A 21,917-nucleotide genomic window follows, 5' to 3' on the forward strand; every position below is an offset into this window, starting at 1 on the left:
AACACAATAAAACCAAATTTAAACTGTGACAACAACAAAAAGAAAGGGGGGGGTAAAGATGGAGATTAACAGTAGCAAAGGATGATGGAGTGCAAAAGTACTCACAAAATAGTTCACTACAATGAACAGGGTAGGAACCCTTTTCATTACTTAAAGGTAACCACCATTGAAAAAACCACCACAGAAGCACATGAGATAAAAAAGATAGCAACAGAGGAAAGATGTATGGAATACAACCAAATAAAAACAAAAGATAGAAAAACGAAAGAGAAGGATCAAACAAGACACAAAACTAACAGAAAGCAATATATAAAATGGCAATAGGGAACTCACAAGTGTCAATAATTACACTAAATGTAAATGGATTAAACTCATCAATAAAAAGGAACAGAGTAGCAGAATGGATTAAAAAAGAAAATCCAACTGTATGCTGCCTACAGGAAACTCATCTAAGTAACAAGGATAAAAACAAATTCAAAGTGAAAGGCTGGAAAACAATACTCCAAGCAAATAACATCCAAAAAAAAGCAGGCGTAGCAATACTCATATCTGATAATGCTGACTACAAGACAGCAAAAGTACTCAGAGACAAAAATGGCCATTTCATAATGGCTAAGGGGATGCTGAATCAAGAAGACATAACAGGCCTGACCTGTGGTGGCGCAGTGGATAAAGCGTCGACCCGGAAATGCTGAGGTCGCCGGTTCAAAACCCTGGGTTTGCCTGGTCAAGGCACATGTGGGAGTTGATGCTTCTAGCTCCTCCCCCCTTCTTTCTCTCCCTCCCTCTCTCTCTCTCTCTCTCTCTCTCCCTCTCTCTAAAAATGAATAAAATAAAATTTAAAAAAAAAAAGACATAACAATTTTTAATATATATGCACCAAACCAAGGAGCACCAAAATATATAAGACAGCTACTTATTGATCTTAAAACAAAAACTGACAAAAATACAATCATACTTGGAGACCTCAATACACCGCTGACGGCTCTAGATCGGTCATCCAAACAGAGAATCAACAAAGACATAGTGGCCTTAAACAAAACACTAGAGCACCTGGATATGATAGACATCTACAGGACATTTCATCCCAAAGTGACTGAGTATACATTTTTCTCCAGTGTACATGGATCATTCTCAAGAATTGACCATATGTTGGGCCACAAAAACAACATCAGCAAATTCAGAAAAATCGAAGTTGTACCAAGCATATTTTCTGATCATAAAGCCTTGAAACTAGAATTCAACTGCAAAAAAAGAGGAAAAAATCCCACAAAAATGTGGAAACTAAACAACATACTTTTAAAAAATGAATGGTCAAAGAAGAAATAAGTGCAGAGATCAAAAGATATATACAGACTAATGAAAATGACAATACGACATATCAGAATCTATGGGATGCAGCAAAAGCAGTGATAAGAGGGAAGTTCATATCACTTCAGGCATATATAAACAAACAAGAGAGAGCCCAAGTGAGTCACTTAACTTCACACCTTAAGGAACTAGAAAAAGAAGAACAAAGACAACCCAAAACCAGCCAAAGAAAGGAGATAATAAAAATCAGAGCAGAAATAAATGAAATAGAGAACAAAAAAACTATAGAAAAAATTAATAGAACAAGGAGCTGGTTCTTTGAAAAGATCAACAAAATTGACAAACCCTTGGCAAGACTTACCAAGGAAAAAAAGAGAAAGAACTCATATAAACAAAATCCAAAATGAAAGAGGAGAAATCACCATGGACACTGTAGATATACAAAGAATTATTGTAGAATACTATGAAAAACTTTATGCCACTAAATTCAACAACCTAGAAGAAATGGATAAATTCCTAGAACAATACAACCTTCCTAGACTGAGTCAAGAAGAAGCAGAAAGCCTAAACAGACCTATTAGAGAGAAGAAATAGAAAAAACCATTAAAAACCTCCCCAAAAATAAAAGTCCAGGCCCTGACGGCTATACCAGCGAATTTTATCAAACATTCAAAGAAGACTTGGTTCCTAATCTACTCAAAGTCTTCCAAAAAATTGAAGAAGAAGCAATACTTCCAAACACATTTTATGAGGCCAGCATAACCCTCATACCAAAACCAGGCAAGGATGGCACAAAAAAAGAAAACTACAGACCAATATCTCTAATGAATACAGATGCTAAAATACTAAACAAAATATGAGCAAATCGAATACAACAACATATTAAAAAAATAATACATCATGATTAAGTAGGATTCATCCCAGAATCTCAAAGATGGTTCAACATACATAAAACGGTTAACGTAATACACCATATCAACAAAACAAAGAACAAAAACCACATGATCTTATCAATAGATGCAGAAAAGGATTTCGATAAAATACAACACAATTTTATGTTTAAGACTCTCAACAAAATGGGTATAGAAGGAAAATATCTCAACATGATAAAGGCCATATATGATAAACCATCAGCTAACATCATATTAAATGGCACTAAACTGAAGGCTTTCCCCCTTAAATCAGGAACAAGACAGGGTTGTCCACTCTCTCCACTCTTATTTAATGTGGTACTAGAGGTTCTAGCCAGAGCAATCAGACAAGACAAAGAAATAAAAGGCATCCATATCGGAAAAGAAGAAGCAAAGGTATCACTTTTTGCAGATGATATGATCCTATACATCAAAAACCCCAAAGAATCCACAAAAAGACTACTAGAAACAATAAGCCAATACAGTAAGGTCGCAGGATACAAAATTAACATACAGAAGTCAATAGCCTTTCTATATGCCAACAATGAAACAATTGAGAATGAACTCAAAAGAATAATCCCCTTCACGATTGCAACACAAAAAATAAAATACTTAGGAATAAACATAACAAAGAATGTAAAGGACTTATATAATGAAAACTATAAACCATTGTTAAGAAAAATCGAAAAAGATATAATGAGATGGAAGAATATACCTTGTTCTTGGTTAGGAAGAATAAATATAATCAAGATGGCCATATTACCCAAAGCAATATACAAATTTAATGCAATTCCCATCAAAATTCCAATGACATTTTTTAAAGAAATGGAGCAAAAAAATCATCAGATTTATATGGAACTATAAAAAACCCCGAATAGCCACAGCAATCCTAAAGAAAAAGAATGAAGCTGGAGGCATTACAATACCTGACTTCAAACTATATTATAGAGCCATGACAATCAAAACAGCATGGTATTGGCAGGAAAATAGACACTCAGACCAATGGAACAGAATGGAAAACCCAGAAATAAAACCATATATATATAGTCAAATAATTTTTGATAAAGGGGCAAACAACACACAATGGAGAAAAGAAAGCCTCTTCAATAAATGGTGCTGGGAAAACTGGAAATCCACATGCAAAAGAATGAAATTGGACTACAGTTTGTCCCCCTGTACTAAAATTAACTCAAAATGGATCAAAGATCTAAACATAAGACCTGAAACAATTAAGTACATAGAAGAAGACATAGATACTCAACTCATGGACCTGGGTTTTAAAGAGTATTTTATGAATTTGACTCCAAAGGCAAGAGAAGTGAAGGCAAAAATTAATGAATGGGACTACATCAGACTAAGAAGTTTTTGCTCAGCAAGAGAAACTGATAACAAAATAAACAGAAAGCCAACTAAATGGGAAATGATATTTTCAAACAACAGCTCAGATAAGGGCCTAATATCCAAAATATACAAAGAACTCATAAAACTCAACAACAAACAAACAAACAATCCAATAAAAAAATGGGAAGAGGACATGAACAGACATTTCTCTCAGGAAGAAATACAAATGGCCAACAGATATATGAAAAGATGCTCATCTTCTTTAGCTATTAGAGAAATGCAAATCAAAACGGCAATGAGATACCACCTCACACCTGTTCAATTAGCTATTATAAACAAGACAGGTAATAGCAAATGTTGGAGAGGCTGTGGAGAAAAAGGAACCCTCATCCACTGTTGGTGGGAATGTAAATTAGTACAACCATTATGGAAGAAAGTATGGTGGTTCCTCAAAAAACTGAAAATAGAACTACCTTATGACCCAGCAATCCCTCTACTGGGTATATACCCCAAAAACTCAGAAACATTGACTCGTAAAGACACATGCAGCCCCATGTTCATTGCAGCATTGTTCACAGTGGCCAGGACATGGAAACAACCTAAAAGCCCGTCAATAGATGACTGGATAAAGAAGATGTGGCACATATACACTATGGAATACTACTCAGCCATAAGAAATGATGACATCAGATCATTTACAGCAAAATGGTGGGATCCTGATAACATGATACGAAGCGAAATAAGTAAATCAGAAAAAACCAAGAACTGCATTATTCCATACGTAGGTGGGACATAAAAGTGAAACTAAGAGACATTGATAAAAGTGTGGTGGTTATGGGGGGGGGGAGTGAGAGGGAAAGGGGGAGGGGGAGGGGCACAAAGAAAACTAGATACAAGGTGACAGATGACAATCTGACTTTGGGTGATGGGTATGCAACATAATTGAATGACAAGATAACCTGGACTTGTTATCTTTGAATATATGTATCCTGATTTATTGATGTCGCCCCATTAAAAAAATAAAATTATTTTAAAAAAAGAAAAAAAAAAGAGGAAGGATTCAGATAAACAAAATACGAAATGAAAGAGGAGAAATTACCACAGACATCATAGATATACAAAGAATCATAGTAGAATACTATCAAAGATTATATGCCTCCAAATTCAACAACCTAGCAGAAATGGATCAATTCCCAGAACTATACAATCTTCCTAGACTGAGTTACAAAGAAGTGGAAAACCTAAATAGACTTATAAGCAAGAAGGAAATAGAAACAACTATAAAAAACTTTCCCCAAAACAAAAGTCTAGGACCAGATGGCTACACTAGTAAATTCTACCGGACATTCAAAGAAGATTTTGTACCTATCCTTCTCAAAGTCTTCTGAAAAATAGAAGAAGCAATATTCACCCTCATACCAAACATGGCAAGGACAACACAAAAAAGAAACACTACAGACCAATATTTCTAATGAATACAGATGCAAAAATCCTAAACAAAATACTAGCAAATCAAGTACAACAACACATTTAAAAAATAATACATCACGATCAAGTGGGATTCATTCCAGAAGCCAAGATGGTTCAACATATGGGAATCAGTCGATATAATACACCACATCAACAAAACAAAACAAAAATCATATGATCCTCTCAATAGATGCAGAAAGGCATTCCATAAGATACAACATCCCTTCATGTTTAAAACACTCAATAAAATTGAAATAGAAAGAAAGTATCCCAACATAATAAAAGCCATATACAACAAATTATCAGCTAATATCACACTAAATGGTAAAAAAAAATGAAGGCTTATCCTCTAAAATCAGGAGCAAGACAAGGCTGCCTACTTTCTCCACTCTTATTCAACATAGTTCTCTGGAAGTTGGCCATATTACCCAAAGCAATATGTAAATTTAATGCAATCCCCATCAAAATCCAATGTCATTTTTGAAAGAAATAGAGCAGAAAAGTACCAGGTTTGTAAGGAATCATGAAAAATCCCGAATAGCCAAAGCAATCCTGAGGAAAAAGAATGAAGCTGGAAGTATCACACTAAAAAGCCAGAATAATCAAAACAGCATAGTATTGGCAGAAAAACAGACACACACACACACACCAATAAGACAAAACCAAGAGCCCAGTAATAAAACCACATGGATATGGACAAATTATCTTCAACAAAATAACCAAAAACACACAATGGAGAAAAGAAAGCTTCTTCAATAAATGATGCTGGGAAAATTGGAAAGTCACATGCAAAAGAATGAAACTTCACTACAGTTTGTCCCCTTGCACAAAAATTAATTCAAAATGGATCAAAGACCTAAATATAAGATCTGAAATAAAAAATTACATAGAAGAAAACATAGGTACTAAGCTCATAGACTTTGGCCATAGAGAACAATTTATAAGTTTGACCCCAAAAGCAAGGGAAGTAAAGGCAAAAATAAATAAATGGGACTATATCAAACTAAGAAGCCTCTGCACAGCAAAAGAAACTGACAACAAAATGATAGCCAACTAACTAAATGGGAGATGATATTTTCAAACAACAGCTTATATAAGGGGTTAATATCCAAAATATATAAAGAACTTACAAAGCTCAGCAACAAACAAGCAAGCAATTTAATTTAAAAATGGGGAGACTCCCCCTCCTGTAGCCATGGCTCAATTGGAGGGAGTTCGCCCCAGGTGTTGAGAATGGATTCATGGCCTTGCCTCAAGTGCTAAAATAGCTTGGTTGCTGAACAATGGAGTAGTGGCCCAGATGGGCAGAGCATCTCCTGGTTAGGGTCGGGGCACATGCGGGAGTCTGTCTCTGCCTTCCAGCTTCTCACTGAATTACAATAAAAAAAAATGTGTCTGTGGTGAGAATTTGTCTAGATGTGTGAGCAAGTGGGTGTGTTTCCCAAGTGGGAAACAGGCCTTATGGCCCATACAAGCCAGGAAGGCTGGGGCAGGTCAGGGGTCAGGAGAAAGCCCACATGGAAACCCCCTGCACTGGGCCTGGAGCTGGGGAAGGGCTGGGTGGGCTGTCCCCACCTCACAGGGATGGATGCTCCCTCCCTGATGCCCCTGCAGGGTCTCACCATAGCCAGGTAGTTGTAGTCCGAAGCCTGGCCCAGGCCCAGCTTCTTCTTCTGGTCTTCACTCATGCCCTCCAGCATGCAGTAGAACACATGGTAATTCCTTTCATCAGGGGCCTGAAAATGTGGGCACAGGTGTTGGCACAAGGGCAGGAAGGCAGGAGGAGGCTATCAGGAGTCAGACAATCAGGAAGACTAGAAACATGGATTGCTATTGTAATAATCGGGTCTATGAAGAAGTTCCCATGGTGGTTTCATGGTAGGATTTCAGGCACAGGCTAGCAAGCCGCAGCCTAGGGACAACTGGGGCTATTTAGACAGTGTAAATACCACACAGCACTGTGTCCTGTGCAGGGACAGTTCTGCCCCTGGGCTTGGGCCCACCTGGCGGCAGACGCGTGACTTCTCCAGCAGGTACTGCTCAATCTTAGCACCCTCGATGGCACCCCGCTTGTTGAAGTGGATGTCAATGTACTTCCCAAAGCGGCTTGAATTGTCGTTGCGGATGGTCTTGGCGTTCCCGAATGCTTCAGGGTGGGTAGAGGGTCACGGGCAAGGTCAGCCCCCACCCAGCCACCCAGCCCCCTGCGATCCCTGGCCCTACCTTCCAGGATGGGGGTGGCCTCCAGCACCTGCTGCTCGATCCAGGAGTGCTGCCCACTGATGGCCGCCAGGAACTGCAAGATCAGCTTTGTGCTCTCTGTCTTCCCTGCCCCAGACTCTCCGCTGCAGAGGACAGCCAGAGAGAAGCAGGGCCTGTCAAAGTCTGCATTGCCCCCTCCCCACAGGGCTTCAGCCCAAGCTGCTTCCCCCATAAGCCCCCTCCCCCAATCTGTAAAACGGGCTGACAGTACAGACAGTGCTGGGATTCAGCCGGTTCGCACCGGTCCAGCAGAACTGATACCTAATTTATTGTTGAGTTCGGCGAACTGGTTATTAAAATGGCACTTATAATCAGGGTTCTCTCTCTAAGGTGGGTGCCTGGGTAGCCGCCCCATGTAAAAATCACAAATTTACATTCTTTACTCTTTTTTAATATTCATCTACGCAACGGTGTATTCTAAGCACCTATAGTAATGTTCACTCCGTCCACAGGTAAAAAAAAAAAATGCAAGTGAGGATGCCAATCAAGAAGCAATATGGAAATATCTTTAAACACACTATTATTGTTTTTTGTCAGGTATTATTTAATATTTTTTCATTAATATTTTAAAACTCTTTCTTATAATAGATATAATCTAGTTTTGTGTACCTCTTTATTGTTCTTAAGTATTGAATGCATGAAATAATAAACTGCCTTTCAATATATCTTTTTTTTTATACTTAAAACGGTCTTTAGGGCAGAGAATCGGTTGTCAGATTATTTGAATCCCATCACTGAATATAGACCTTCAAGGGCTGGAGGAAGGTAAAGGGGCTCATCGCTCTGCCACAGCCGAAGGTTACTTGCCTTCGCTTTCATTCAGACATGCACACCACTCCTTCCCTGCTTGTCATAGAGCACGGCACGTATAGGACGCTTGGTCGTGCTTTGTTCTTTCACCCTCTGCCCAAGAAAGAACAGGATCCTGAGCTTTCAACTGACCATAACTTAACAGGAGCCAGCAGTAAATAAGGTTGGCCTCCAAAGCTAGCAAGCGCTTTGGTAGCATTAACAGAGATGTAAGACCTGGGAGTCAGCTCTCTACATTAGGAGGTATTATGGAGCTCCACACTGCTGCTGGGCCACCCACCTGATGATGCAGCACTGGTCACGGCTGTTGCGTTTCATGTTGAAGTAGCAATTGTCGGCAATGGCAAAGATGTGTGGGGGCATCTCCCCAATTTTCTTGTTGGTATACTGTCGGATGTGCTCTGGTGAGTAGATGGAGAGCAGCTGGTAGGGGTTCACAGCCACCAGGATGGAGCCTGTGTATGTCTGTGAATAACAAAGAACAGGGAGCTCACCACTTCCCATGTGGGAGGCTCTGACTCCAGAAAGCTCTCAGGTTCTGCCTGCTCCATCCCTCTAGAAGAGACAGCACTGGCTTTGGAGTCACATGGTCAGAATCCTGCCTCTCTATGATTTGAGGGCAGGTCCTCAAACCTGTATTGGGTCTAGCGCAGAGAAGGTGTCAGTGACATTTGATGAAGGGAAAAAGGAAATGAGGACAGAGGGCAAGAGGGTCTTTAAGCCTTGATGTCTTTATCTTTATCTGTAAATAAGCATACAACAACTGTTTATGACAAAGAAAATTCATAGCACATGGAAAGTACTCCTCAAATGCTGGTTCTCACCTTTGCCTCCAAGCCCTGCAGCCCAAACTTTTAGAGTGAAATTCTAAAACAGAAAACAGAGGGAGTGGAACCAAGCTATAAAAAGCTGAAGGGGCTGGGGTAAGTGACTTAGGGGCTGTGTGGGCCCCAGTCCCTGCAGCACTGCCCCTGTGCTCCGGGGACAGAGCACCTCCAGACATCCTGGGCAGTGTAGGCTCAGGGGCCAGCTGCACCTCAGAGAGCCTTCCGGGGCCTTCTCTCTGGGGGTTCCTCTCTTAGTGCACAGATTGCTGCCTGTATGCAACGTTTCCTGCTGTGGGCCCGGGCCCTGCCACACGGGAGACAGCAAGCCTACTAGAGCACAGGGGACAGCAAGGCCACCAGGGCACAGGGAACAGCAAGGCCACCAGGGCACAGGGGACAGCAAGGGCACCAGGGCACAGGGAAGCATTCAGCCCTTACTTCTCCCTCCTCCTGACCTGCCCCACCCCCAACCTGAAAAAGTCAGGCCCAGCCTGTAACTGGTGATGGATGCCTTGACGTCTGGGCCCAGACAGGCTGAAGAAAGATGTAACCCACAGGGGAGGTGACAACTTCACCCATGCCCTCCCTCTTAGGGTTTGGCACCTCCCACCAGAGCCATAGCCACACCCCTACAGCCTCAGTCCAAGGTGGTCAAGCAAGAAGGGCACCGCTGCTGGCACCAGGGAAACTGCCCACCTTGGGGGCCAGATGTGGCCATTTGAAGACCTGGGCTGGGCACCTGATGCCCAGGCTCTCGTCCTGGTTCTGCCTGACCTGGGCTGGGAGACCTCGCTACCCATCACTGGGACCCAGAGGACTCTCCTCTCCCTCCCAGGCTCTTCCTGTGAGCAGCTCATGCCAGAAGTAGCTGGACCTCACCATGCCGACCAACTGATCATGTGCAGGAGCCCAAGCCGGAATAGATGGGGTGGAACACTGGATGAGGAAGGAGGATGGAGGAAGGAACCAGGCTGAGCACATGTGGAGAGCTTGGCCACACTCACCCGCCCGCCACAGTTGGTCTGAGGCTGGAAAGTGAGGAGCAGGAGGAAAGGAAACTGGTCAGTGGGAATAGGGAGATAAGGTCCTTCTCCACCAGCAACACCCAACATAGCCCGGAGCTGGACTAATTTCTCAGAACAGAACCCGTTGACCTCTAGCCCCAGGGGCACCTCTGCCACCTTCCCCCACAGCTCAGCACTGCCCCGCTGTGGAAACCAGCTAGACTCTGGTCTCTGGATGGGGGAGTGACCACAAGGAATAACTCTTTGGCAGATACCTTTGAGTCTCTAAGGTTCAGTTTGCTCATCTGTAAAAAGGGGGTGGTCAGTTTGCTCATCTGTAAAAGGGGGGGTGGTTAACATGCACCTCCTAGGTTGTTATAAAGACCAAAGGGAGTCACTTTCAACAGGTGCCTAGTACAGAGCAGCTGTCCATAAGTGCCACCTTCCTTTTTCCTTAATACCTTCTTAATAATGTGATGCCCAACCACCTGGCCCATGAATACCACATGGCATGAAGCTGGCTCCATGCAATCATTCAAAAACTCTTCTCAGAGACACGTGGGGTGGCTGACAGCCCAACACTGGGAGCCAGGGAAGGAAAGCCTGGGAATGTGGAGCTCAGAGGAGGCCCACGGATTCCTCAAGGTAGAGGGTGTGGGAGAGGGGAAGTGGAGCTCTCTCAGTGGGAATCAAGCACAGAGGCATGAAAGGTTGCGACATTTGGGAGGTCTGCTGGAGAAAGGTCACCCTGGTAGCAGTGGGAGGACGAGAGCAGCTGCAGAGGCTGGAGGCAGAGACAGTATTTCAGCCTAAGGAACCAGTCAGCGGGGGTGGCAGTCAGAGCCAGACAGAGGTGGTCTAAGAGCAGGTTCCGTGACCAAGTGTGGGGGAGGGGCAACGCCAGAGAGGGCCCAGGGCGTGCTAAGACATTAGGAGAAGCCTTCCTGGGTCTAGGCCTTGACCCTCTTCTCCCACCAGGGTTTCCACAGCCCTCTCCACTGTGCCCACAGTCCAGAGGGCCCTCCTGGGCATCAGGGCTCTGAGTTCCATGCTTCCTGGATGTCCCCAGTTGACGTCCACTGGCCTGTCCAGAGCAGAGCTCCTCTCCCTACCAAGCCTGCTCCTCCTCAGACTTCCAGCTCAGCCAACAATGTCACCACCACCTTTCACCAGGAAAGGCAGGACCTGGGAGCCCCCTTGACACCTCCCTGTCCTTCATGTAAGCCCACCTCTCTCCATCAGCTTGGCTAGCCCCCTGGCCAAACCCCTCTCTACTGGGCTCCCAGGCTCCACTGCTTCCTACCATCTACCCTCCTCTGTGAACAAGGTCAGCTTTTAAAAATTCTGACCATATCATCGCCTGCTGAAAATGCTCAGGCAGCTTCCCATCACCCCAGACAAAGCCCCTATCCTTTCTCTGCCCACGAGACCCCGGGCCCTGGCCATCACCAGTTGCATCCCACAGCCAGAGGCTCCCTCCAGACTAAACACTTCAGTTAAAGCCTCCTACTCCATCTCCTGCCCCTTTACCCAACTAATTCCTGCTCATCCTTCTGGTCCAAGCTCAGATGAACCCCCACAGAAGCCAGGCACCCTTCTGTGTGATCCATCACAGCCTACACAGTCCCCCTCACGTGGCCCTCCTGACTCCTTGGTAATTCTGGTCCAAGGCCTCTGCCCCCAGCCTCCCTCCCCTCTATACCCTGCACAGCCTACGTTTGCTGGCTAACTGAAAGAGTGACTACGTTAATGGGTGAAGAATTTGTCTGCTGCCCACAGGAAATAGCAGGGAAGGGAACTCAGGAGACAGGCCTGTCAGTAACACTGAGGCAGCCCTACCTACACTGGCAGGAAGGATGGCCCAGACACATGTCTCGTGGGAAAGCACAGACCAGTGTGGAGAGCAATGCTACCATCTGTGGGGATAGAAAATGTTAACTGTATATGCATATATTATTTTACATCATATGTATGATATATATATATGTGTGTATGTGTGTGTGTGTGTATATATATATATATATATATATATATATATATATAGTCAGCCCTCTGTATCCACAAGTTCCCCATCTATGGATTCAACCAACTACAAATCAAAATATTCAGAAAAAGAAGTTCCGTTGTTGCTGACGTGTGCTATGTAGTTTAGGCCTTGGATGGTTGGGTCTGGACTGAATATGTACAGACTTTTCTCCTTGTCATTATTCCCTAAACAATACAGTGTAACAACTATTTACATAGCATTTACACTGTACTAAGTATTATAAGTAATCTAGAGATGGTTGAAAGTGTATGAGAGGATGTGCATAGGTCATGTGCAAACACTACGTACCTTTTTATGTAAGGGACTTGAGCATCCATGGATTGGCGTCCTGGAACCAATCCCCTGTGTATGCCCAAGGACATCTGTCTACATATATCATGCATGGTCTATATAATGTCTTTTTTTTAGGAGGATAGATTAGAAATTAGTAGCAGTGATTCTCTGTACAGGCAGAGAACCTGGTTTCAGGTCTCAGCTGTGGCTTTTGGGGAGTCTCTGACACTCCATGGTCACAGCCTTCCCTCTGCCACAATGAGGAGGCACGTCTGTGACTCTAGAAAGGTAGAATAAATAAACCTCTGGGATACTTTTTTTTTTAGCCCCTAGTCAGCTGGCTCAAGGACACAATGTTCAGGAAACTTTTTAGTTTGTATCACATATATCTATTTCAAAATAAATAAATAATAAAAACAAGGCCTCTTCTTTCAGTGAGAGGACCCTCCGCAGCAGAATGACACAGATGCACCAAACTCCAGGACGGTCCCTGTGGGGCAGGTGCAGGACTTTGCAGCTTCCGCTCATCTCCTGCTTCCTCCTCAAAGGCCACTGACAGGTGTGGTCACACTCCCTTCTCAGCAGGGAAAACTGAGCCTCCGAGAAGGGGCGCGACTTCCAGCTCACACAGATAAGCAGGGAGTGGGATGAGCGAAGGACCCTGGCCCAGAGCTGCCGCTCTCGCCTCCCCATCTGGACTTCCTCAAATCCCAGGATGCACCTGTGGGGCTGTGAGCTGGTCGTGGGGGAGTGGGAGAAGCGAGAGGTTTGGCCACTGCTAGCAATAAGACCCAGGCCTACCTGCCCTCACTGGGCCTCAGTGCCCATCCATCCCAAGGCTCTCGGCACTGCTTCCTGAGCCCTCCCACCCTCTCTCTCCAAGATTCCACAATCAGCAGACAGCTAATCACCTGCCCAGCACAGGCCTCTTGCTCAAGTCTCCAGTAATAAAACCTGCCCTGTGGGGCCATGGACTGGGCTGGAGGACAGATAAGGACTATTTCCAACTCCCAAACACGGCACGCAAGGTCCCTTGGGGGCCTCTAAGTCCCTAGGGAGAGATCAGGGGGCCTCTTTGGGGCCAGAGACACACAGCCAGGAGATGTGGAAGGAATCCATTTTACCTCGAGCTCTATCTCCTCCAGGAAGCCCTCAGGCCTGCCAGCCTGCAGCCTCTAGGGTAGAGGGATATAACACACATTTTGGGATATAAATACCTTCCTGGAGTCACAGAGATGCCCACCCAAGGAGCCTCCTCATTGTGCTCGAGGGAAGGCTGTGACCAGAGAGTAGCAAAGACTCCCCAAAAGCCACATGTCAAGTCCTGAACCCAGGCCTCCCAGACCTCTTCTCAAGTCCTGGGTCCCTATCAGTCCTGCTCCCTGTTTCCTGCAGAGCCCAAGGCAGCCTCTGGCTTCTGTGACCACCCAATCAGAGATTGCTAGGTGTCCTGTGAGGACCCTCTCTTATTTTAGGTGCCTGAGGCTGATTTGTGTCCCTGGGGCACTGTCTGTCCCTCAGGTTCTTGGAGACAAGCCAGCTGGAGCAGGCAAGCTCAGGGCAGACAGTCAGGGACAGAGTGTCCACCCTGCTCGTGGCTGTGAGCTGTGTGGTAATCTGAGGAAATCCTGGGTGTGTGAGCTGGGCCCAGGGTAACCCAAGCCATGAAGTAACCAGGGGTTGCCATGGCTAGGGACAGGTACAGTTTCTGGGTGGGACAATGGCCTGGCTGCTTCTACAAAGCCCTGCTCTAATCCTACATCCTTCACCCAATCACAGAACTGTGGAGTCAGCAAGCCAGGGAAACTCTTGAGCCTTTCAGTTGTTGAGCACAACTGCTCAGACTAACAGGCACTCAGGATGTGAGGCCCATGGACTATCAGGACTGGGGATCTTCTAGGTGCTACAGCTTGGTTTTCTGACAGTAAGTCTCTGAATAAGGCATCCTCTTGGCTCCATGCCCTGTCCCCTTCCTGCCTGTCTCCCTCACCCAGAGAAGTGGTCAGAAAGGTTACTAGTGACACTTCTAAAGAGGCAAATGATGCAGATCTCAGGATTTTCTAGAGAATATATAAACCTTTGGTATTTTTTTTTGACCCCCTAGTCAGCCTACTCAAGGACGCAATGTCCAGGCTAATCACTCGGCTAGCAGCCAGCTAGTTAGTCTACGCCACAAAATTTCACCAACAAGATTCACTCATCCTGGACTGTCTGAAGTTTTGCCCGCCCCTCACGCTTCTGAATCCTGTTTTTGCTTTTGTTCCCAATTCAGTCCGCTAACCAGCTCCCTCCCACATGAGGAGCCAGTTTGCCTGAACAATCACCAAACTACATGTAAAATAACCACCACATTCCTCTCTGAGTGATTCTTAGACATGCTCTGCAGGGTCTCTGGTGGAGACAACTCCCAGCTCACTCAGCTGCTCCTTGTGAAGGGGCCCTCAGCCTCCTTCTGACAAGACACTGGGTCAGGGAATCACCTCTGGCAGTGGCCTCCTGGGCAGGCAGGTGATCAGCTCCCTGATTACCTCCACACCCAGAGTCAGACCCCACCTGGCCTGAGAGCCCCAGGACCCGCCTGTGTCTCCTGCCATCCAAGGAGAGGAGCAGGCAGGGACTGGCCAATAACTGGGGTACAGACAGCCTGGGCCCTCTTGCAGTATCTCTGGCCTTGGCTCAAGTTCCAACCCCAGTCCTCTGGCTGGGTGACACTGCTCATGTCTGGAAGTGCCATCGTGCCCCACTACCCTCTCTCTCTCTCTCTCTCTCTCACACACACACACACACACACACACATACACATGCATGCACGCACACACACACACGCTCGTGCACAAGGGAAAGAGTGAGGGCATTTGTCGCTTGTCAGTGTGAAGGGGCTTCCTGTGAAAGCAGCTTCTGTGCCTGTGCAATGGGCAGATGTCAACAGCCCAGCCTCTCCGCGAGGCCGAAGCTGAAGAGGGATCCAGACAGGGAGGATGGCAGAGGGCCTCTCTGACAGCTGAGGGGCCAGAGTGCCAAGGCTTCTGACGGGAGGAGCCCCCGGCTCCAAGAGCACCTTGCTGGTATTCCTTAGGGACAGTCCTCCAGCTGCCTCAGACTCTTCTGGCTCTGTCTCCTAGGCTGCCACCTGCAGGATCGCCACTGCTCTCCCTGAGCTGGACATGACACTGTACTCTCCCAACTCCCTCGGAACCTTCTCTGCACTTCTCTCAGACACTTGGTACCCACCCCCACAAGCAAGCCCTCCATACCAGCCTGCCCAGGGCCTGGGGACAGCCTCAGGGGCTCCCTCTGCTCTCTCCCTGTTGTTGCACACCCACTGGTTACCTCCACTCCTGAGCTGCTCCAGGGAGGGGCTGGGTCGGAGGCATGCAGTGACCCTACACAGCTGTGGGCCTGGCTAACCCTGGTGGAATCTCAGTTTTCCTGTCTGTAAAATGGGACTATTGGACTAGATCAACAGTTCTGAGGGTGGCCCAAAGATCTCTGAGGGTCCCCAAGACCCTTTGAGGAAGTGTGCAAGGTCTTTTCTTTTACACTTACATATATCAGTGAGGCCAGATTTTTTTCATACACTTCAACCAAAACAATATCACATCAGATTGGAAGTGGAGCAATATATGAGAATCCAGTTGTCTTGTTTTAAAGCCAGATGTTAAAAATATTTGAAAATACTATAAAACAATGCCACTGTCCTGTTTTTTTTTAAATATAGTTCTGTGTCATAAAAACATGTTATCTTGTAATGATTTTTATGGGTATTTTAAAATACATTAATAAAATATTTAAAGTTTCTCAGTTTTCAATTCTAATAGGGTAAATAGCAATAATATCACCTACATAAACACATTGTGGGGTCCTCAATAATCTTTAAGAGGATAAAGGATTCCTGGGGCCAACAAATGTGAGAACATTTAGATTAAGTGATCTCTGTGGGCCCTTCTTGTTCTGATCGTCTCCGAGCCTGCCTCTTGCGGTCAGCTCAGTCCTGCCTCAGTGAGACTGTCTTTATTTGTCCTCTTGAGTTCCAAAGTAGAGTAGGGGGTGTGCGTATGACTGTAATATCGAGGCTTGGGGGCGTGTCAAGGAGCATGTTCCCTCCTCCGTCCCCTGAGGATACAGACTCCTAAGTTATTGTCTCTTGACCTTGAGGACCCAATAACGGGCCCTGACCCCACAGCAAACCTAGAGGGGCAGCAGTTTCCTGTCTCTGGGCAAAGCACTGAAGCTGTCACCAACTCTGCTCTGGCTTCCCAGTGGCTTCAAGACCTACAGAGGCACATGAACCTGTGGCATAAACCGCCCCCTTCCCCAACCACAGACCCCACAGTCCACGACCCAAAGGAGAGGACGAGCCAGACCACGGGATACAAGCAGATGAGTCCCTAGTCCAGGTGGCCGGGGGGCAGACCCGGCAGTCTCGGGAGGCGGGGCTGTGGGCGGGAGGGGCAGGGCGGCACTCACATAGATGAGGTGGTCCCGGTAGCGGATGAGCAGGTTTCGCAGTATGCCCGCCTCATTGAGGTCCCCCAGGCGGATCATGTCCTCCACGCCGTGGACCGACGTGGGGTGCATGGGCTTGATGTGTGTGGCCTTCTGCGGGGAGATCCAGTGCTCCTGGGGGGAGGCACAGAGGCTGACGTCAGGTGGCTCTCCTGAAGCCCAGGCTGCACACTGCTGGGAAAGGGCCCTGGACGGAAGGGGACCCCCTGTCTGTCTGAACCTCTGAGGGGACTGTCCTTTTTCACAGCCAAACGCTATCAGGGCTAACAGGTTTGAGTCTGTGAGGATGGTACTGCCCATTGCGCTCCCACGGACCTCTCCTCCTCTTCCCCTTAGGAATTCTCTCTACAGACCAAAGAGGTAGGAAAGCCAGGGACATTGGCCCCACCTTACAGTTGTCATAGAGGGGATTAGAGTTCCCCACTCCCTTTGCAGGATGGAATGGAAAGTGTAATGCTTGGAGTTAGCCATGGCTTCGAGTCTAAGCTCCAGTAATCAAATGCACAAAATGTAATTTCAGATAGTTCCGAGAATAAAGCAACAGGCACCTAGGATGGAGAATCATTGGGGAGTCACTTTGGACAGTGTAGTCAGGGACCACCTCTCTGAGAAGGGGACAGTTAAGCTGGGACCTGAAGGATAAGAGAGACCCTGTAAGATGTGGAATTCCCCAGGAGAAGAAATTCCAGGTCCAGGGAACAGCAAAAGCAGAGGCTCTGAGGCTGGTGGAGGCGGGGCAGCGGCAGTGGAGCTGGGGAGGAGCTCACCCATCGGGATACATTTCTCAGGGCTTGCGGATGCCTGCGGAGCAGGGAAACTTGCAGTACCCCACTGCAGCGGGAGCTAGGACAGAGGGCGCTGGCTGCCCCGCCCCGCCCCCGCCCCCGCAATACTTCCTGCCGTCAAGGGGTGGCAGATGGTAGCGCATTCTGAGTCAAACTCCCACAGACCTCTGGGGCCCCCTTCCTCTTCTCAAATGCCAATACCCTGGGAGCATCGGGACCTGGCAGGACCCTGACTTCTGGGGAGGAGGGTGAAGAGGACCCCTCTGCCACCTTCCAGCTCAAGCTCTCAGACTTGCCTAGTAGGTGTGAGGTACCTGTCATGAACTCTATCTAACACCTGGTTCTTCTCCAGGTCCCCTCTAGGATAACCAACCCCAACAGCTGGATGCCAGTAGGAACCTGGGCACCAGCCTCCCATCTCATCTACCTCCAATCCAGCTGGTCACCACTCCTACTGTCTGAAGGACTGCTGAGTGGGCAGTGTTCTCACCAACCTCACCGTCTCTCACCTGGTCCTGCCCCTACTGTCCACCTCCCCTCCGGCGCTCATCCCCTGGGAGTTTCCTCAAGCACCGGTCCGCTCCCACCACTCTGGGGTTTTGAGCACTTCTCTGACTCCCCTACACTCTCTGGCTGTACTAGCCTTTGTTCTAGTTACCCCTGTACTTCCAAGCCAGGGAAGGTTGGTATCCATGTCCCCAAACACCTCTGTGACCTTGCTCAGGCTGTTCCCTCTACCTTCTTTCTACTCAGTCTTTGAGGCTCAGCTCAGATGTTCCCTAGTTTCTAAAGCCTTCCATGATACCATTTTTCCTCCCTCACATGTTCTATCTGTGCCATTTCTCCACCTCCACTGAGGCCAGGTCCAAGGCCTCCTCTGGGTTCCCATGTTGCCTGGGTCTCCCATTGCAAGGCAGCGGTCACCCTGGGTTGCCACTGTCTGTGTGCAGTTGTGTCCCTGACCTCCCAATCTGCCCCAAGGCTGGGAGCTCCCTTCCACAGTACCTCATCCAGGGACCAGACACAAATGACATGGCAGGGAATCTCTAATGGAACAGATGGCCAGTTGGTGACCACCGAGGACCAGGTCTGAATTAAAAGCAGAAGTACTAGTCATGGAGAGACCCCAGAGGTCTCCTATTCCAATCCCCTCACTTCGCATGGAAGAATGGGACCAGAGTAGGGTGGTGGCCTACACAAGACCTTCAGAGGGTTCAGGGACATGACCAGCCAAAGCCCACAACTCCAGTGTTCCTGGCACTTTGCGGCCCCTCTGGAGCATTTCAATCCAGGTCAGGCCCTCACACGGGAACCGGCTTGGCACTGAGCTCAGAGAGACAGGGACCACATGCTCTCTAGGAAGGGGAGGAAGGGTGCATCTGGCAATGGGAACAGCTTGGCCAAAGGCAGAGTGTTAGGGTTCCAGTGAGGACTGGAGCCATAATATTTCATTCATTCATTCAGCAAGTCTTCATGGAGAACATTTTCTGGGCAGTCCCTTTGTTGAGCTCTAGGAAACCATATGTGAGTCAACTGGTCCCTACCCTCAAGTTGAAGGTGTCTAAGAAAACACAGAGGAATAAAAGAGATGGCCTAGGGTAGGGGTGGGGGTGAGGAAGAGATGAAAGTGAGTAAACTGGTGAAAGAGGCCAGAAGCCCCTGGTGCCTAATTCCAACCTGGCAAATGCAGCCTCTCTAACCTGCTGCAGGCCAGATGGCTATGGCCCTTGCTGCTCTGCCGCTCCTGCTCTCAGGGCTTAGTGGGGGTTGGGGGTGTGGGAGGTGGGAGGGGACCTCTGAGATCTGGTGACACAGTTACAGGACACCATCTGACATGCAACATGATCCAGGTGAAACTCAAACCTGTAGGCAGAGTCCCTGGGTCCCACCCTGGAGGCTGCAGGCTGGTTTGTGGGCTTGTTTGTACTGCCAGCCCCCTTTCTGTGGCTGCAACCTCACAGTGGCTTCCTAGGGAGTCCTCAAACTGGAGCCTCAGGAATGACACTGAAGGTACTCCCAAACTCAGAGGACAAAAGTGTGGTTAACAGAACCTGAGCCCCCAAGTTCCCACTGAGAAAGTGGGAGGGGAAATGAATGCACAGAGGCCAGAAGTTCTGGGTCCTAATCCCAGCACCAGCACTTACTAGCTATGTGACTAGTTCTGGTGGTGTCTCTCTGTGCCCCAGTTTCCCTTGGGGTAACAGTGGCTTTCCTGCCTGCCTCTTGCAGATGCTGTGAGGACCAAAAACAGAACTGGGTCGAAGGGCCATGCAGACCCTGGCAGGGGTGTCCCAGGAACAGCAGGGAACAGTGATGCCTGTCCCTCCATGTCCACTACCTGGCCTCCAGGGTCCCAAACCCTTCCCTCGCCCCCAGCAAAGCCTTCTGATCCAAGTTGTTGTACCCTCTTTCTCCTCTGTCAGACTAAAAGGCTAAGACAAGGACCTAGTCCTAGCCTTATGTCCCCAGAACCAAGCACAACCCAAATATGGTGGAACTGAAACTCCCTGAGTCCCTTCTGTCTCTACTTAACAACACCCTGTTCTCTGCACCACACCCGCATGTCCCCATGTGTATACACATCTGTTCAGAGGTCCCAGGCTTTCCCTCTGGGCCCTCAACCAGACCCACCTTTCCTCCAACCTTTCCTTCCCTGCCCAAAGCCCTGTCTCACTACCTAACAACTTACCCTTCCTGCATCCCTTTCCTTCAGGGCCATGAGAGATAAAGGGTTAATCTGTAGGCTGATTCCCAGGGCAGCATCAAGGTGGACAATTAATTCACATGATGCTATAACCCAATAGAGCAAGACTACAGGCATTTTCAGAATAATTCTCACTTCATTGAAATGTTCTCCATATGTGATGTCACTTGCAGGTCAACACCCTGTGGATAGTTCCTACTGTCCTTTTACAGAAGGGAAAATGGAAGCTCGGGAGGAAAAGAGACTTGACAAAGCTTGCATAGCTAGCAAACAGGCAGGATGGAATCTGAATCTAGTCTGTCTGACCCTGAAGCATGCTGCCTGAGAAGCTCCTGGTCTGGTGCCACCCCTGGCCCCACTGTGCACACACACATGCTCACAACACATGTCTCTAGTACTAGGCATAATGGACTATGTTTCTGGAATTAGAACAGAGAACCTGGGGCAGAAGCGGCAGCCCTCTCGCACAGGGACAGCGAGGAGAACTCCCTGAAGGGTAAGCGTAAATAAGTAAGAGGCAGAAACGAGGGCACAGGGACCACCTCCACCCCCTTGAGGCAGTCACTTCCTGGCCTCTACCTCAGGTCACCTGTCAGCCTGTGTCCTCCCCAAGGCATGGGGGTAGGGGGAGATAGAGACGACTCACATTGCCTTCGTCATCCACCACCTGGATCTGCCCGGAGTCGCAGAGCTTCACCACCGCCCCGATGGGCACATCGAACTCCAGCCCGGACCTCAGGTCCATCCAGACATAGTCCCCCTGTGGGCGAGAGACAGTTCTAGGCCAGGTAAGCAGGGAGAGGTCCGCAACCCTTCCAAGCTATCCTCTGCTCTACCCCTACTGCCGCCAGAGGCTTTTGTGCCAACCACAAGAGAGGGGGGAAAAGGGTACTCTCACTTGCTGGACACTGGCAGCCATTTGGTGCCAGGCCCTGGGATGGGCACTTATGCAATGTCATTAACCCTTCTTCTGCAGCAGCCATTACTGTCCCGATTTTACAGATGAGTAAACAGAGGCTCAGAGAGAAGAGTCAAGGTCACACAGCGGGGCAGCTTCAACCCCAGGCCTGCCCAACGCCCAGCTCTCCCCACGGCTCAACACCTCACGTGTACAGTGTAGAAACACCGAGGCAACCAAATCATTTCCTCTCTGTCCCAAAGGAGGTGTCCCCACAAGACACCCAAACAGCTTCCAGGGGTGACTTTCATTAGTCGTAGTTATGAGTTCTCACTGTGATACCGTTCTATACCGGGCCTGACCTTGACAGGGAGGGATGTCATGTTTGTGTCCTTGCAGTTTCAGGCACAGGGCCTGGCTCTCACTACACGCTCAACAAGGGCACATGGAAGCCAAATATAGAACCCAAAGTCAGAGAAATGGACTTAGAACAACCACTTTCAGCAATAATGTTGAGACATATATTGAGTACTGATTTATCTAATGCTGGAGATTGCGCAGCAACGTGGATGTAGCTGGGAGGACACAGGAAGCAAACAGCCGTGCAGATGCATTTGTTCACACGTCCATATCGAGTTGTGATGAGTGCTGTGATGGAAATAAGCACCCCAATGGTGGCCAGTGACTGAGGAGCCAACAGGAAATGCAGTAGGTAGGGAAGCCACTCTGTGGAGAAAATCTCTGAGCTGAGACCTGAAGGGTGGGAAG

General features: G+C 47.6%; 1 protein-coding gene across 1 annotated transcript in view; it reads right to left on the minus strand.

Annotated features, from left to right (window-relative positions):
• The window catches only part of MYO7A (myosin VIIA), a 95,375-nt gene that overhangs the window by 69,722 nt on the left and 3,736 nt on the right, over nucleotides 1-21,917 (minus strand). The window contains exons 2-7 of the mRNA XM_066249646.1: nucleotides 20,898-21,011; nucleotides 16,724-16,876; nucleotides 8,386-8,570; nucleotides 7,257-7,378; nucleotides 7,037-7,179; nucleotides 6,656-6,769 (exon numbers count right to left, since the gene is read on the minus strand). Coding sequence (XP_066105743.1) covers nucleotides 6,656-6,769; nucleotides 7,037-7,179; nucleotides 7,257-7,378; nucleotides 8,386-8,570; nucleotides 16,724-16,876; nucleotides 20,898-21,011 — 831 coding nt within the window. The remainder of the gene's footprint in view (nucleotides 1-6,655; nucleotides 6,770-7,036; nucleotides 7,180-7,256; nucleotides 7,379-8,385; nucleotides 8,571-16,723; nucleotides 16,877-20,897; nucleotides 21,012-21,917) is intronic.

This window comes from Saccopteryx bilineata, chromosome 1, assembly GCF_036850765.1.
Source record: "Saccopteryx bilineata isolate mSacBil1 chromosome 1, mSacBil1_pri_phased_curated, whole genome shotgun sequence".
Classification (NCBI taxonomy): Eukaryota; Metazoa; Chordata; class Mammalia; order Chiroptera; family Emballonuridae; genus Saccopteryx; species Saccopteryx bilineata.